The following is a 17,043-nucleotide window of genomic DNA, read 5'->3' as shown; positions in this document are numbered from 1 at the left end:
TAAACGTCTGTACAGCGTTAACGACTGAATTAAAGATATTGGTGTTTGGATTAATTTTCTTAGTTAGACCATTTTCTTTCATTCTAGACAGTTTTCACAACAAAATTCGACAAAAATTGTTTTAATTTATCAGATTTTTTAAACAAAATGGCGCCTTCAATGTGAAAATACACAGGGAGATAATAAGAACGGCGAGTGCATTGTTGTAGAATAATGCACTCTTCCGGCCTTCTTTGTCTATACAGAAAAAATTCCGATAGTGTTAGAATTAAAATTTCTACATGTTATTTTGCTTTATTTTAAATATTAAAATTATCCTTACTTTGTAACACAAAATTTATTTTTTCAACAAACAAGAACATTTTGAAAATGACGATAGTATCAGACATACGCACAAATTTAATGGCCTCTAATTGCTTTTTGCAGAAATTTGTAAAATGTTGTTCTGTTTTAAGTAAAAATCTATAGATTTAAACTATTTTGCACAAAAACTTTGTTGTTTAGGTGTTTGAATAAAATATGTCAATACTGACCAATTTTAATACTGGTAACATAGAAATATGTCATTACCCTGAAATAAGTGATGACGCGGAATTAGTGATGTTGAGTATACTTTTTGAGCTACGTGCGACACAAAAAGGCAACGGACGGACTGATGGGTGGACGGACAAAGGTAAATCTAAATGCCCCCCCCTATAGTGGGGGCATAATAATCATAATTACTGTAGCATTTACTACTTAAAAACATTATTTTTACTATACTGTAAAGATGTAGCTCATACCAATGCTAAGTATTGTAAAGAAGTTGTTACTAGGGGCACCATCTATTTCTGTCACCATATTTTTCTGGTCTTTCCTGAATGGGTTTGAGGAGTACGGGTTTGGAGCTTGATACAAACTAGCATCCATCAACCAACTACCAAGCTTTTCATTTACACTCTTCACTTTCCCTGTAAAAGTAAAAACACAAAAAAAGCTAATATTGTAAGCTTGAAGCTTTAACAATTTATCTTCTTAACTTTATAACAGTCTTTAATTTCAAAATAGAACAGTTTATAAGTAGTTTTACAAGTTTCAGTATCCATTTTTAAAGATATACTATGCTCATCATTGAGTAAAATAATTTAATTGCAGAATTGAAATCTATGAAATTTTAACTGAATATGTCTAATTTGACTAAAAGAATGTACAAACTATGTATGGGGAAGCTGCATTCCCTATAATGTGTCAAGTAAAATTGGTCCTGTTTTAAGGTATTACCACCCTAACGGGCACTATAAGGAACTGAAAAAATTATATCATAGGTCAGATATATACCTTAAAGTACACCTGTATGCAAAATTTAAACAAACTTTACCGTACTGAAATCGAGTTATGGCCACTTTTTTTAACTGAAGCTAGGGTGTATGAGGGCCCTTTTTCAGAAATGAGTAACCTTTAAATAATCTGCAATAACATTCTAATGAAAAACGTTTTCCCATTAATTTTTGGAAAGAAACAAATAGTACTATTCAGCTAACAATCAACATAAACAAAATTATGGTTTCTACTCAAAATTTATAAAATATGTATAAAAATGTTACCCTACCAACCTTTTTTTAACACGTGTTTGACCATTTTCCTACTTAGGGAGCCTAATTTAAAATATTCCTTAAAATTTACCCAAATGAGTGCCTGTTTTCAAAGTTTCCCTAAATTTTAAAAAAGTATATTGGTTGATCTTGTAAAATATTAAATACTTTTACCGTCTAGTTTTGATTTTATTACACTTTGAAAATATCAGGTACCATATTTATTACTAGATTTAGCATTATTTAGCCAATAAATACCTATATAAATTAAATAATAAAAAATAAACACTTTTTTCTACCCAAAATGGATGGAGAGATACATTAATAATGTTAAAAGAAAAAAAAGAAAGACCCATCTGAGGTTTGAACCCATGGCCCTCAGTTTCAATGTAGTTAACAGTAGTTCTAGCCTATTTGAATACTCTTCAAAGCGTAGGTAAGGCATTAGGATGGTAATACCTTAAAAAAACTGCCAGTTTTTTTAATGACACTATATATTCATATTGTGGCTCCTTAGTCCTTATAGTGTGCAGAGTTTAAAACTTTACATACATACTTGTGAAGTTGAAACATGTTGATTTCATTGTTAACTAAGACATTGTAGCAATTTTCAATATTTCAAATATCAAATTTGAGCATAATTTTATCCTTGACTGATCAGCTAATGGTATAGTCTCATCAAACAGCACTGACGTACAAGCAGGTATGGATCTATACATGCAGATATGTCTTTTATTACCATGTATTTGAATTCAAAGTAATCAAGTAAGTTCCTCATATAGATACAATATCACCTCAATTTTAGAGTTCCTTAGTCACACTGCAATAATGTGGACCAAGTGATCCGAACTATAAACATCAGTGGACTAAAGCACTAATTTCATAAAAGAAACACAAAATAATGTGAAATACTGTCCCATAACTAAATAAGTATGAAATGAGATCATAGTTACCTGTAATAAGCTGATCAGAATGAAGAAGAGATACAGCAATCAGGAATGAGAATGCTTTACGCTGAACTTCAAACTCCAAATCTTGTGTTTGAAGCCATCTGAAGAACATAAATACTTCATTAGTATATTATTAGAAATTAAACTGTTCATTTACATAGGTTGCATTTGAATTCATCAAAAAACATGGGGACAACTTCATACAAAAATACTGAATAAATATTTCCACTATTTGACTAACTAAATTTCATTATTTCATAGCAATCTAATTTTGAAATTGATTAGTACTAAGATGTTAAGATTAAAATATGAACAACATTCATTGCAGAAGTTTCAATGTTAACTGTATGCCAATGAATAGTTAAGTGTTGCAACAGATTATAATATCATTTACAAATTATGTCATCTAAATAGACAACATATATTTGCAGGTACATATTGATGAATAATTTTTTGATGACAAGTTCACCTTAATATTTTATTTTATAAGTATAAAATTTGTAAATCTTTAGTCTATATCCAAGTCAAATATGCTATTTTATATGAATGAAATGAATTTTACATTAAATACCAATTAACAAACTCTTATACCTGATGGCATTGTTGAATAACTTTGAAATACATCCTACATTCTGAAATATCACAAAATATTTGTGTAAATGAAATAAGAGCTGTCCAATAATACTTTTAACAAAAATATTTTTAGTATTCTATAAAAATCAACAACAAAAATTCCATACATAATGCATTGAGCATATTTACACAAACTTAATTTAACAGAAACAATTTTATTTTCAAACATCTGAAGTTCTATTCTATTCATAGGTTTCCACTTGTGTCATCTTGCTAATATTAAAAAAAAAAATTCACAAATCGATAAAAAAAAAATAACCTTATACATCTGTAAGTGTAAAATACTTGGTATTTTCTCCATCATCTTTGCTGTATGAGAATCATAGTCACTGCTCAGGGGAAGTAAATCTTGTAGAATTCTCTGACACAGTAGACATTCCTTGATACTACCCTTCTCTGAACCAATGACTGAGTCGATCATCCTAATGATGAGCTGCTTTGGCAAGCTAAATGAACAGATTATGAACATAGTTCAGAAATGGCTTGATTTGTCACTAAATGATGCTTAAGATATAATTAGCTTAATCTATGCAACATGCTTAAATTAATAGAAAAAAATCATAAAAGTGTAAAATGATTAAATGTTAATCACAAGTCTTACCAGAAGTTATTTTAGCATTAAAAACAAAATTTAAGACATCATTGTAATTGGTAAATAAATATGTAATTCTTCAACAAAAAAAAGAAAAATATCGCCAAATCATATTTTTTAAAGACAAATTAACAGAATGTAAGTACATAGTTAAAGTGGATAATGACAGAATGAGCCCTGATTGACCTATTTAATGTACCTAGTGTCAGCATCCTTTGCTTGGAGGATAAAGTACAACTGTCTAAGTAAAGCCATGCTCTCAGCTGCTTTATCTGGAACATGAATAATGTCCAGCAGATTTGAGGTGATTTTTCCAACATCTTCCTGTGAGGCTTTTCTGGAAACATATTTTAAATTTAAAATCAGACATACACAAATACAAAGTAAATGTATAAACAACTTATAATATAAAACAATTTGAGCTTTAAACATTTAAAATTGCATGTAAGGAACATCTTCAGATCTTTTATATAAAAAAACCTCTTAGTAAAAAATGAGCTTACTAGTCAAAATGGCACAAGTCTATAGATTTAAGAAACAGGGTGAATACAAAATAAACTTGTGAACTAGAAAGAAGCTGTTCCTCCTTTTTCACATTGTCTCAGGTTACAGAACATTTAGGTTCTCATTGACCGCAGTACAGGGTCCTACTTTTGGCTAAAAATTCATGTCTTTAGCTAATACTCCATGGAAATTGCATGGAGGTAAATTATCACCATTTTGTGCTTCAAAATTAACACTGTAAGGGCATGAATGGTGACTAGTCAAAATAAATTGACTTGCCAAAGCTTGATTCTGAGATATTTTCATTCTGGGGCAGAATCTCGCTTAGAGGCGAGAAATTGCCCAGACACAAAAATACATGTAGCACAGTAGTAGAATTAGTTGGCTAGAATGGTGACATGTCCAAGGTCAACCGTGAAAGCCGCCTTTTGTGTCCTTAGGGCCGGACGGACCATCATTAAACATAGACTATATACATATGTACATTTGGCCAATATTACTTCTAAATTTTTTTTTTCTAAATGTCATCAATCATTTAAGAAATTTATGTTCAACATCAAAAATTTAAAAGGTAATTTACAAGTTTATTGATTCATGTGGTAGTCTTGGTGAATACTTAAAGTATGTGCATATTTTAGGAAATACCCATTTTCACTGACCTTAAATAGTACACAATGTAATAAACTTAATCTACTTTTTGTATATCCGAACATGCATATCCGAAAATTAATTTCAAAGTGAAAATAGGAAGTAGAAAATGTTGAAAATTTCAAATCCATTTTGTAAAAACAAAGAATAAAAACGTTGAATCAATGAGCTATAAATGTTCACTGAAACTTTTTCTAATTAAATCAGTAGTTTTATTGAAATGACAGAGCGTTTTATTGACAAATAAATGGTTTTACTTTGCCTGTGTATATAATTTGTCGATCAGAGTGAGAGACATTTTTCTAAAATTAAACGAAATTAATCAATGTTGTTTATGAGTATAAAATAACTAATTTAACCCATGCATTAATTTTAAAATAGTTTTTAATAGTAAAATAAATATTCATTTTGGAAATTATCCTGCATTTTAGCATTTATAAATCTTTTAATTTTCATTGCTGATAAAAATTTCGTTAAATATACATGACCGGAAATCCACAACAGTCGCGCAGGCGTTGTTGAATGTTTCTATTAGCAACGCTGGTAGCGATTTGATTCTGTATACAGAAGAACTGCAGAATTTCAAAAGGTATTTTTGAATTACTTTGCTTGTTTTAAATGGCGTAAAATTTGTAGAATAATTAAAAGTATATACGTATACATATTTAAATAAGACAGTTATTATGATTAAAATTTATTTTGACGGTTTTTACAGAATCACTAACATTGACAAACATCACAAAGTCTCACAACTGACACAAGGCTATTCTGAATTTTCAGTTTCAGTTTTAATTATCTCTCAATTTATTAACACTTCCGACGTGCACATTTTTGCATATAACACTCGCATGAGGGATTGTCAGTACCGAGAGATAGATAATATAAAAAAATATCATTTCAAAATTATTCATGATTCAAATCATGTTCATGTTTATTTCCATGTGCCTTTTTGTTCATGTTTATGATATTTATGTTACTCTTGGGCTTTTACATAAAGCATTATATATTAAATAAAAACCAAGATGTTGGGTTCACTTCTAAGTTCTCTTCTTTATTTACATATCTGTCACAAGCAATTACAAATGATGGTTGACAGCTACTTGCAGTTACAACAAGTGACCTGAAAAATACATTTCATCAACCAATTACTATATAATTAAAATAATGAATTACAAATACATATTACATGAGCAACATTTTAACAAGATCATCATAGTATGAGTAATACAATTAATTCCTTTAATGCTAGTGGCCAAAATACATTAATACTTAACCTTTCATAAATGTCACAAAATCCTAATACATATAAATTACATGTCAAACCTGTATTCAACATAAACATAGTACAAACATAACCACAACATGTACACTCACCAGTATATGGTACCAATCACATTACACTGCATCTGCATTAAACTCTCTCTCTCCAGTGTGTGCTGCTTAGTCTGTAAGTTAAAAATAAGTATTGTGCACAAAAGAAATATATGTGACAGTAGTAATAGTTAATTTACCAGATTATGCCATTTCAATTTCATGTACACAAAATATGCAATATTACATATACGTCTAAAATATCGCCGAAAACAAAGAAACGAATGTAATACTCATTTCAACAGAAGCTCATGTAATACAACAAATACTAAATATACATACCAAGATATATTTCCTTATAACAAGAAGACAAACTTTCAAAAGTTTACCAAGACACAATCTCAACTACAGGTTACACAGAAAAACGTAGGCGGCACTGAAAACCCCGCGAATCAGCACGTGATACAAAGAAATTACTAACAACCAATCAAAACAGAGTATGCCAACAATAAAGTTCAAAGTGCATGGCAATGACTAAAACTCTTACAAAATACATTGAAATCACAGTCAGGACGGTCTGGTCACATTTATTTCCCATGCTTTATTTAGATAATTTATACAGTATATCTACGGTTGTGATAGTTCATTACCCTAAGCATTTTTACCTTGCAAGTTTGATACAATTTTTGAATAAGCCAAATTTTATGTTGATTTTAAATTTAATTTGATATCCCACTGTTTTCCTTCTAAACACTTCACTGAATATCTGGCTTTACTTTGCAACCCTACCAGAAATGGGCTTGACTCTCTCATATTTAGAAAGTTAAAACAATATCATTTACATTCAAATATTTTATATATATATATCATTTATATGCAACAAGTACATGTAGGTGAGAAAACTGAAGTAATGTTGCGTTGCTTTTAACTTATTTTAGGAATTCTGTTTACTTGCAGGTGACATATATTCTAATGAATTTGTAAAAAGCAATAACCAGCAACAAAGATGGAGATAGTATATGTATACACTAAAAAGCGGGCCGAGTTTGGCCGACAGTGCAATTTCACTGATCGTGCAGCTGAATTACATGTAGATATTCTGCCAGATCCCAGCCTAGCAGAAAACTTTGTAGAAAGGAATCCAGTTGACTCAGGAATACAATGTGTCCAAGAAATGTCTGAACATGAGGTAAAGATTAAAAATTGTATTTTGTCTGAAAGGTTTGCTATTGCCAGATTTTAACCAAAACTTAATGAAGCATTTACCCATATTTGTTTGTTCGTTAAAAGTCATCAACACTTTATTATCATGAAACTAAAATGCAAACATGTGTCAAAAATTCTTTTGAATTTCATGTTACCACTTTTTCACTTTTAAAAGTTTTTTTTTTTTTTTTTTTTTTTTTGTCAACTCAATAGAATTTGTTTCAATTTAGGTCAATACTGAAAGATTTGAAACTGGATCTCGAGGTATAAACCACACAGAAGGTGGCTGGCCTAAAGACATCAACCCACAAGAAGTAGAACAGGTCACTAGGTTTAGAAAGAAGGTAGAAAAAGATGAAATGTATGTCAACACAATTAATCATCTTGGAACAGTAAGTTATATTTCTTTTTTTAAAGATTTTCTAATATTCCTTAGAGGTTTGAACAGGTAAAGATCTGCATTCCTTAACACTTCAAAAAAAAAAATTTCAATTCATTTATATATAATTTGCTTATCTATATATAGTGTTTGCATAAAATGTGACATTTTTACGTATAGGTTAGAGTGCATATTGGGTGTTCTTCGTAAATAAGAAAGCTAAAAAGGAGCGGAGCTTGCGGAGCGACTGTAGCTTTCTTATTTACGAAGAACATCCAATATGCTCTCTAACCGGCTTAGTGCTCCGCCCACTTGCGTTTTATAATATAAAACGTCCAGTTTATATAAAATCTGTTCTATTAAGATTTGTAACCTGAAAATTTGAAAAATCCTCGTCGGTGATTGGCTTAAAAAAATTGGCGAGCACTAATTATATTTGTTGATTTTAACCTTTTATCAAAATTACTGAAGATATACGTTAATTGCTCTAGAATTTTTGTTACCATATTTCTATGGATCGCTTTTATTTGACAACAGTGAACCTTATCATACGCTATATTGTTGCAGTTATTAACATTTTTATGTGTTTTCCTCTCAGGTTATGGAACACTGTATAAAACAAAATAATGCTATAGATATCTATGAAGAATATTTTGAAAACATTCACTTGGATGAAGTTGAAGAATCACCGTCTGCCAAAACCATCAATGTATTTAGGTAGGTTGTTTGTATATTACTTCAACTGTATCTGCAAGTAATGAATCCATGGCATTTTTCTATTGTTGATGTACTGTTCAAAGAAAAAAAATGTAACATTAATATTAATATTGAAGACTGTTGAAAAAGAAGGCTTTTAAGGTCATCTGTGATTTGTAGGTAGTTTTCACATTAGTTTGCTGTACTAAATATATACATGTATTAGTAAATGTTATTGTTTGGTCAACCATGCTTTTGATACTGTTTTATCCTATCTCAAACATTAACAGTATTTGATTATCATTTATATCTTGCTTTTGTAATCACTTATTTTATGGGTTTTTTATACTGTATTATGTACAATAAATTTAGTAGATCAAGGCATGTTAAAAAACCTTTGCTTCCACTGTGTTTCTATTACAACTCTAGTTAAATGATGTATTAATTTTGTCAGAGATCCAAATGAGATCAAGAGAACAGCAACACATATATCCTGGTTCCCAGATGGTCCCAGAAAACTGGCAGTGGCCTACTGTAACTTAGAGTTCCAGGGATCTTCCCCAGATACCAGTATGGACTCTTACATCTGGGATGTTGGTAAGTTACAAGATTTAAAATAATCGTTTTTCTTTGAAAAAAAATTATCTGAATAAAGAATGTAGTTATTTTTATCAAAACGCACATGTGATTGATAGTAATTTGAAGGACCATGTGTCTTTCAATTTCATGGATACAGATAGTTTGGCCAGATACACAATATTGTTGGTTTTTAATTTTGTGTTATATATTCATACTAACATAATTTTCCCTCATGTACATTATACAAACCCAAGGTCTTATTAGTACCACAATTGTAGTTTTGTAGTGTTATACTGTAGTTAGTATTATTTGTTTAATTTCCAGAAAATCCAAACAAACCAGAAATGACTCTGAAACCAGTTTCACCCTTGGTGTGTGTAGAATACAATCCTAAAGACTCTCATGTTCTCCTCGGTGGTTGCTACAATGGACAAATTGGTAAGTTTGCTCCACTTGGCATGAATAAATATTTCATAACAAGTAATGGTATGTTTTTTTTAAATCTTTTTGGAAATGAGTTCTCTTTTATTTCATCAATGTGAATTATTGAAATTATCTTAACAACACTTTATAGTCTAAACAACAATGTGAAATTTTTCTTTATATGAACATTATTTTATCTATAGCTTACTGGGATGTGAGAAAGGGTTCTCAGCCTGTAGAAATGTCACCAATTGAACACAGTCACAGAGACCCAGCCTACAAGACTATCTGGATCCAGTCTAAGACTGGTACCGAATGTTTCTCAGCATCATCAGATGGTCAGGCACTGTGGTGGGATATTAGAAAAATGGGGGAACCAACTGAAAAACTGATCTTAGATCCAACAAAGAAATTAGATATGACAAAAGCACAAGGAGCAATGTCATTAGAATATGAACCTACTATGGTATGTGAATTGTAATTTAAATTCCTATATCTTTTTTGTTTGAATGTCAAAGATTCTTTCAAGTTTTTTTAGTTAACTATTTTTGCCTTGAATAATGTGCAGAGAGACATGTGGGTTCTCCCTACGAAAGTCATCTTGTTGTATCATTTGCTGTGGTAGGAGTCAAAACACAACTGTAAAATAAATGTGCAAAAAAAATAACATTGTTTAGAATATGTTTAATTAATCAGAATATTAGAGACTAAACAATGGTAATTGCAAAAAGTTATTGTTTTAGAAACCCTATGAAATTAGTAAATTTAACTGAAATTGTGAAGAAATTTATTTTTTTATCATTTCTATTTTAGCCCACAAAATTTATGGTTGGTACAGAGCAGGGTACAGTCATGTCATGTAACAGGAAAGCTAAGACGCCAGCAGAGAAGATCGTTGCCATTTATCCAGGTCATCTTGGACCTGTATACTCACTACAGAGAAACCCATTCTTCCCCAAAAACTTTCTCAGTGTTGGAGACTGGAAGGCAAGAATCTGGTCTGAGGATATCAGAGAATCTTCTATTATGTGGACAAAGTAAGGATAGTTCTGATGTTTATCTGTGCTTTATGTGTCACTCAAACACTTGATTTCCTAAAGTTGGTCAATGGTTAGAATAATTGTGTTAACAAGTACATGTATTACTTGATACTGTCAATAAAGCAAACTTTTAATCTTATAGACAAAATAACATTTAAAAGTTATCTCTACTCTATATTTAACAAGACATACAGATTCTGTAATTATTTAGACATACAGTTGACATATACAGGTCATGATAATATATATTGTGTGTGAGTTTATGTTTTGAACTTATTATTTGTTGGTTTTTTCCAGACAATATCAATCATATCTCACAGATGGTTGCTGGAGTCCTATCAGACCCTCAGTGTTCTTTATTACCAAGATGGACGGTACTTTGGATGTCTGGGATATTATATTTAAACAAAATGATCCTACACTCAGTTTGCAGGTAAGATTGTTCCAGTTTTTATCAATTCAAAGGCACATGTTCATCTAAAACTTTTAAAAGTGGAGTAATGTTTGAACATATTTTGTCAGTCAAATTTATAATTCTTTAAGATACAAAAATAATGTTAGCGCATATTAACTGTATAAATCAAGAAATTTTGGCAAATAAAGGGCATAATAAATTTTTGTCAACTATTTTTCATAGCTTTATGTATATAAACTGCTGAAATATCTTTTTCTTTTTAACCTTGATAATGCAATCAGTAAATCATGTAATTTTAAGAAAAAGAATCTGACTTTTGAATCACTTATTTTTTACCTAAATCATGCAATGTTCTTTTCTGATTTTTTTCTAAAGGGTAATGGCTAATAACATCAGTGGTTTTAGCATTTTTAGTGGTGCAATCAACCAAACTGGAAACTTGTTATAAATGACTATAACTGTGTCAATGCTATCTTAATCCAAATTATTAAAAATTGAAAAAAAAACAACATCTAAATCATCTTTCATATAAAAAAGATATGTTTGCGTGTAGCAAGAAGTCTATATATGTATATGAACTTTATAATTTCAGGTTTGTGATGAACCACTTCACAGTTTACGTGTACAGGAACAGGGACGTTTGGTGGCATGTGGTTCCCACACTGGAACTACAACATTATTAGAATTATCAGACAGTTTATATACATTACAGAGAAATGAAAAGAACTTAGTTACAGCTGTAAGTACTGTCTTATTTACATGATGTCTTTAAAGACCAGAAATATGTTAAATATTTTCAACAGGGCTTCCATTAAGTTCCAAATTTTGAAGTCAGAGACTGAAAATGTCTGACATTGGAAGGCACATTATATAGGTAAAGTAGGAAAAGCTAATATATCTTGAAAGTCACATGCCAAAATCAGGAGTTTATGTAATGGAAGCCGTGTTCTAAAACAAAAGAAGTTGGCAAAATAAGTTAATTGATTTTCTGAATCATATTTATGTTTGTTCATTTTTGACTTTCTTAAAGATCACGTTACAAGAAACAATTCCTTAAGAGCCAATTATTGTCAAATTCAATTTTAGTAAAAGAAATACACAATAAATAAGATCTGTTGACAATTAATATGATACATATTAAAGTAATGTTTGTAAACAAAATTTTTACATGCTAAGGATGAAAGTCATACCTTATCAGTAAACAAAATAATTATATACGCTTTATTAAATTTACCAACAGATGTTTGAAAGAGAAACAAGAAGAGAAAAGATCTTAGATGCAAGACATAGAGAAATGAAATTAAAGGAAAGAGCTAAAAGTTCAGCTGACGGTGGAAAGGATAAGGTATGTTTCTCATTTTTCCTTTTTTTGTTTTGATAAAAATTATGCAAAAAGTGATGATGATGTAATTTTTACTATAAGATTAATATGTGATTTAGAAAATAAACAGCAACCTCCTTGATAAAGAGGGGTTTAAGGGTTGGAGGTTGCAACAGTCAGTTATTTATTAATAGTTCACACAGTGGTTTCTAAAAAAACATCATGTCACAATATTATGATATAATTTATCTTATAAAATAAAATTACAGGAGGAAGAGGAAGGTGGCGAGGCAGCTCTAGGAGGGGATGAAGATCTCTATAAAAAAGCAGAGGATGAATTCTTTGATATCATTAACAAAGAGAAAAAGAATATGGAGAAAAAGAAAGATGCTGAAATGGACAAGGCCGATCCCGGAAAGGTATGATGTTATTGGTAGTTAAAACAAGCGATAAATTAGCAAACATTTCTTAATTTACTAGAATAAAACTTGTGATCATTTCTTAAAGAGGATGGGAATTTTTTCCAAAAATTGTTGAAAAAAGGTGAGATTTTCCAATGTAAGAAACCAATATGACATGAAAACTTTAATACCCTTCTATGTTCTGTAGAATCAATATTACGAATTTGCAATTATTTTTCAGATTTTTCTTTTACACCCTATACCAATTAGGTTCACATCATACTTGTGTATAATTAAGAAACAAACTTTTGTGTAAGAGCAGTCTCAGAATTTTATTTTTTTGTTGAACATGAAAAATTATAAAATTTTGTTGTAAAGAGAATAAATTTACCTAGATGTTCTTTTTTCACACAAATAACATAAAAATCTTTTCATGTTTTTCCAGCAATCACCCATACCAGAAGACCAGGAACAAGAAGCTGCAGGGGAAGGAGAGAAGAAATAAATCATAGATAAACATAAGACATAGACAAGAGTTACCATTCCTGAACATGTGCTAGCAGTGAATAGTTTTCATTCAGTCATTTAAAATAAAGCATTTACTCTGCTGTTAAGTTTATATAATATGAACTGTTCAGAGATGATTGAAGCACAGCTCTTAGATAATCATGGATTTTCGAAAATAGATATTTAAAGTTAGGATACATGTGTCATGTTACTGTTCAAGGAAAAGTTGAGTGTTATCTTTAACTTTATTTACTGCTGAATGAGAAATAAAGGTGCAAAATGGGATAAAACTGATACTGCTGCAAATCCTATGCTGTAAACAGAAGCTGTTATTTATAATTCTATGTTCCTGTATGGCATTTCGATTCTTTTTTTTTTTTCAAAGGTAACCTGAATTTAAAGGAAAAGCGGTTGGGGGAGGGAGGGGGGTGGCTTTAAATAATTTCTAATTTTAAACTTTTGCTCACCCATAAAATCATTATCATTAATAATTACCTATCATTTTTCATACACTTTGGAAATATTAGAAACAAAGATTATTCAATGATGGACAACTTCATCGGCAGCCAATGTTTTAAGTAATACTGCCAACTATATTTCAGTCAAAATCATAGACAGGCTATAGATATAGAAAACTGTACACCTCAAGATGAACAAATGAAATATTAAAATAAAAACTTACAGTAAAAATATGTCAAGAGCATTGTTAATGTATAAATATATTAAATCTATGTAATTCTTTTTGTACACTTGGCATATTTTAACAATGTAGAACACTAATTTTCATTAAAAGAAGCATATGTGCATGAATGTGAAGGGGTGCTACATATTTTTGATTGTGTATAAGCTGCAAGTATTTTCTACACCAAGTATTAAATAATAACCTTTAAAATACAAGTTTCACACCATTATAAATCTGTATAAAACACAGTGAACCAAAAATATTATTTATATTTTATTTCTCTGTATGTACTTTTTTTGTCTAATTTATGAAATTAATTTTTTATTTTGAAGATTGTGATAAAAGCATCGTCAGGTGTTATATGTTTACAAATGTTACAATGATATTTACTGAAAAAAAAAGAAAATAAAGAAATTTTGAAAGAACAAAATTTGTACACTTTGTCAATTGTAGTTTGTCTGCTTTCCTAAAGAAATAGCAGGAACTTCGATTTCAGGATTAATTCTTGCCATGGTCAGAGTAAAAATTCTTGCTGAATGCTGTTGGGACTTTAACCCAGCCATTTTGCCAATTAAAACTAAACCACATTGACTCGACAGTGGTTGTACAGACAGAATCCCTGCTGAATGCCCTGCACAGGGAGTTGGAACAAGTTCTCTGCCATTTTTGCCACCAAAACAACCATGATGACCTGCCAGAGCAGACAGACAACAGCTAAAATCATATGCTCATTTCCCATGCTACAGTTTTGTATTCCCCTCACTCCTCTGTTGATAATGACAGATAGGTTCATAAGCAGGACTGGTCTGCACATGTAATGATAACAAAATATTTGTATGAAATAACCAATGCTGAAAAATCTTCAAATATTGTATATGATACTAATAGGCTTACTGAACTCAATGTTTTTTAGTTACATTATATTTTGTATAACAGAACACTGTACCTCTATCCAATGAGATCTATCTACCGACAAAGTTTCATGTTGATACCTCTTGTTGTTACAAAGTTATGTCCCAGACAAGAAAAGCGGAAGGATGAACAATCGGATTGACAAAGCGGTGACTATATGCTCACCCTTTGGGGAGCATAAAAACATTGATGCCTAGCATCATGTTGGAACAGAAAATTCTAAATGCTATAAATCAAGTGCTATAAACAAGTACATTAGTATTTTCACATGCACAGAATGTTTACATAACTAGGAGTGCAATTTTACTGTAGGAGCGTATTTAATTGTACTATCTTAGAGAGCCTTAATTTCTAAGACATGACATGATCATAATAATGTTCTATATCTGAAGAACACTTGGTTTATCAAAGTTAGTTTATAGGTTAAACAATATTTTTACGGTAAAACTAATGACATAAAGAGAAGTAAATTTGATGTTTTTTTATTCATACAAAATGCCATTACACATAAGTAATAAAAACTACAGATCATTTTGCATAAAATACTATGACTGAAATTGTTAAAATGACAATCTAGTTGAAGGGCTTGATGACAGAAGCAAATAAGTGAAACATTGTAACTTTGGTCCTGAATGAATCATTGGCCATATGATGTAAACACCTTGCATTTTTTTGGAAACACTTACAATACTAATAACTACACAGCTTGCAGTACAATCTAAATGTGCATCTGAAAATTAAAAAGTGGTTTTTGTGTAAATGGGGTGTCTTAGAAAAATGAAATTATATGCAATTTAAATTGATAAAATGCAGTTGTCCTTGAAAATTTCAAAGAAGCAAGTAAAAGTTGCCTGCACCAGCTGTAAAGCATTCCCCGAGTGTTTAAAATTCATTCTGGTTCAGCGATAGCAGCATCCAATATATGCAGCCGCCAGCAATATCACTTACAGAGAGTAAAGTCTTTGGCAAGTTTGACTGAACATTGTTACTGTACTACAACACCATCAAAATTTATTCTGATTAAAGACACACAATCTGCTTTTAAAATGATAAAAAGTAACCTGCAAATATCATTTTAAATGACATTGTATTTTAAAATGGTAATTTGTTCAATACTATCACGAGGTATATATTTAAATGCATGGACTCACTTAAAATTTCTATATCACATACACATAGTGTACAAATGGTTCTAGTATAGTAGCTCCATAACTATACAATCATATAAAACGATTCTCTTCACATATAATTAAAATACTTTCTCTCACAAGGGGGATAATTCCTCCATTACTCGTCAGAGTATCATTGTTATAATCTCCCTTGATTTTATCACAGTCCAGATGTTGCTGATCAGTTGAAATTTGTGTAGACACAAAACATATGATAGCACTTATCTTGTTGCTAAGCTACTGTATGTTATTCATTCACATCCCTGGTAAAAGCCGTTTGTCTGGTAGAACAAAACTGTAACAGAAATTATAAACAAAAATCAATTACATGCAACATGATTGTTATCTTGAATTGCTCACCATGAGACGGTATCAATTATTAAAACATAAATTCTGGTAAAACAAAATAAAATCTCAAAGATCTTAAAATATATCTGTGCATGTGTTCGTTTTAACCACTGAAATTGTAATGTAGCAAACTTATGAAAAACAGCTTTTCTAACAAAGTATGTTATGAAAACATTTCACGGATTAACAAATTTACATATAATTTAATAACAATCACTTAGTTTCATTATTCAAATGGTTAGATCTAGAGAGAGTTTTAGCAAATAGCGTCTCTATAATTGCACATGAATTACGTATGTGAGTGGAATAAAATTAAATCATTCACTAACATAATGTGTAGCTGCTATTTCTAGTAGATATAGTAATAATGTTTTTGTGTATGCTTCATGCACTTTATCTTCTTTTACCAGAATTTAAATATTTTAATTTATTGTAACATTGGTATGATTGGTATCACAATTGCTTAAATGCTTTTCACCATCATTTTCAAATGTATTAAACTGTTTATCAACAGTAGATTAATAGTAAATATTTGCACTAAATTATCTTTTTAGTTGTCAGGAACAGTTCATATTACTTTCATTACTGTTATTTGATAAAATTTGACATTTCAATTAAAGGTGAAAAAAAATCACATACTTTTGTTTAGCATTAGGATCCCCGAATCTTTCTTTGCTGTAGTATTTATACATTAAACTTCTGTCAAGAAGATGTCCATTCAATTTCAGGAAAGATTCAAATGTTGATGCATTTTTT

The 17,043-nt window shown here is 30.3% G+C and overlaps 2 protein-coding genes across 2 annotated transcripts in view; one reads left to right on the top strand and one right to left on the bottom strand.

The window, feature by feature from the left end:
- LOC132735363 (AP-5 complex subunit zeta-1-like) overlaps window positions 1-5,262 on the bottom strand; it is a 30,439-nt gene extending 25,177 nt beyond the window's left edge. Inside the window, exons 1-6 of the mRNA XM_060722304.1 lie at window positions 5,156-5,262; window positions 3,946-4,083; window positions 3,414-3,600; window positions 3,113-3,153; window positions 2,525-2,622; window positions 783-950 (exon numbers count right to left, since the gene is read on the bottom strand). Coding sequence (XP_060578287.1) covers window positions 783-950; window positions 2,525-2,622; window positions 3,113-3,153; window positions 3,414-3,600; window positions 3,946-4,083; window positions 5,156-5,196 — 673 coding nt within the window. The 5' untranslated portion in view covers window positions 5,197-5,262. The remainder of the gene's footprint in view (window positions 1-782; window positions 951-2,524; window positions 2,623-3,112; window positions 3,154-3,413; window positions 3,601-3,945; window positions 4,084-5,155) is intronic.
- Window positions 5,263-5,359: 97 nt separating this feature from the next.
- On the top strand, window positions 5,360-13,388 carry LOC132735364 (dynein intermediate chain 3, ciliary-like). Its single transcript, XM_060722305.1, has 13 exons — window positions 5,360-5,487; window positions 7,167-7,398; window positions 7,646-7,807; window positions 8,393-8,511; window positions 8,945-9,087; window positions 9,394-9,507; window positions 9,696-9,958; window positions 10,306-10,529; window positions 10,830-10,965; window positions 11,540-11,686; window positions 12,188-12,292; window positions 12,538-12,687; window positions 13,115-13,388. Exons 2-13 carry the CDS (start codon window positions 7,216-7,218, stop codon window positions 13,172-13,174), a joined length of 1,806 nt encoding a protein of 601 aa, XP_060578288.1. The 5' UTR covers window positions 5,360-5,487; window positions 7,167-7,215; the 3' UTR covers window positions 13,175-13,388.
- The last annotated feature ends 3,655 nt before the right edge of the window (window positions 13,389-17,043 follow it).

The sequence above is a fragment of the Ruditapes philippinarum genome, unplaced genomic scaffold, assembly GCF_026571515.1.
Source record: "Ruditapes philippinarum isolate M1 unplaced genomic scaffold, ASM2657151v2 ctg3187_1_1_1_1, whole genome shotgun sequence".
In the NCBI taxonomy this organism is placed as follows: Eukaryota; Metazoa; Mollusca; class Bivalvia; order Venerida; family Veneridae; genus Ruditapes; species Ruditapes philippinarum.
Note: the sequence above shows the minus strand (reverse complement) of the source record. Positions and strands in the feature narration are given on the sequence as shown.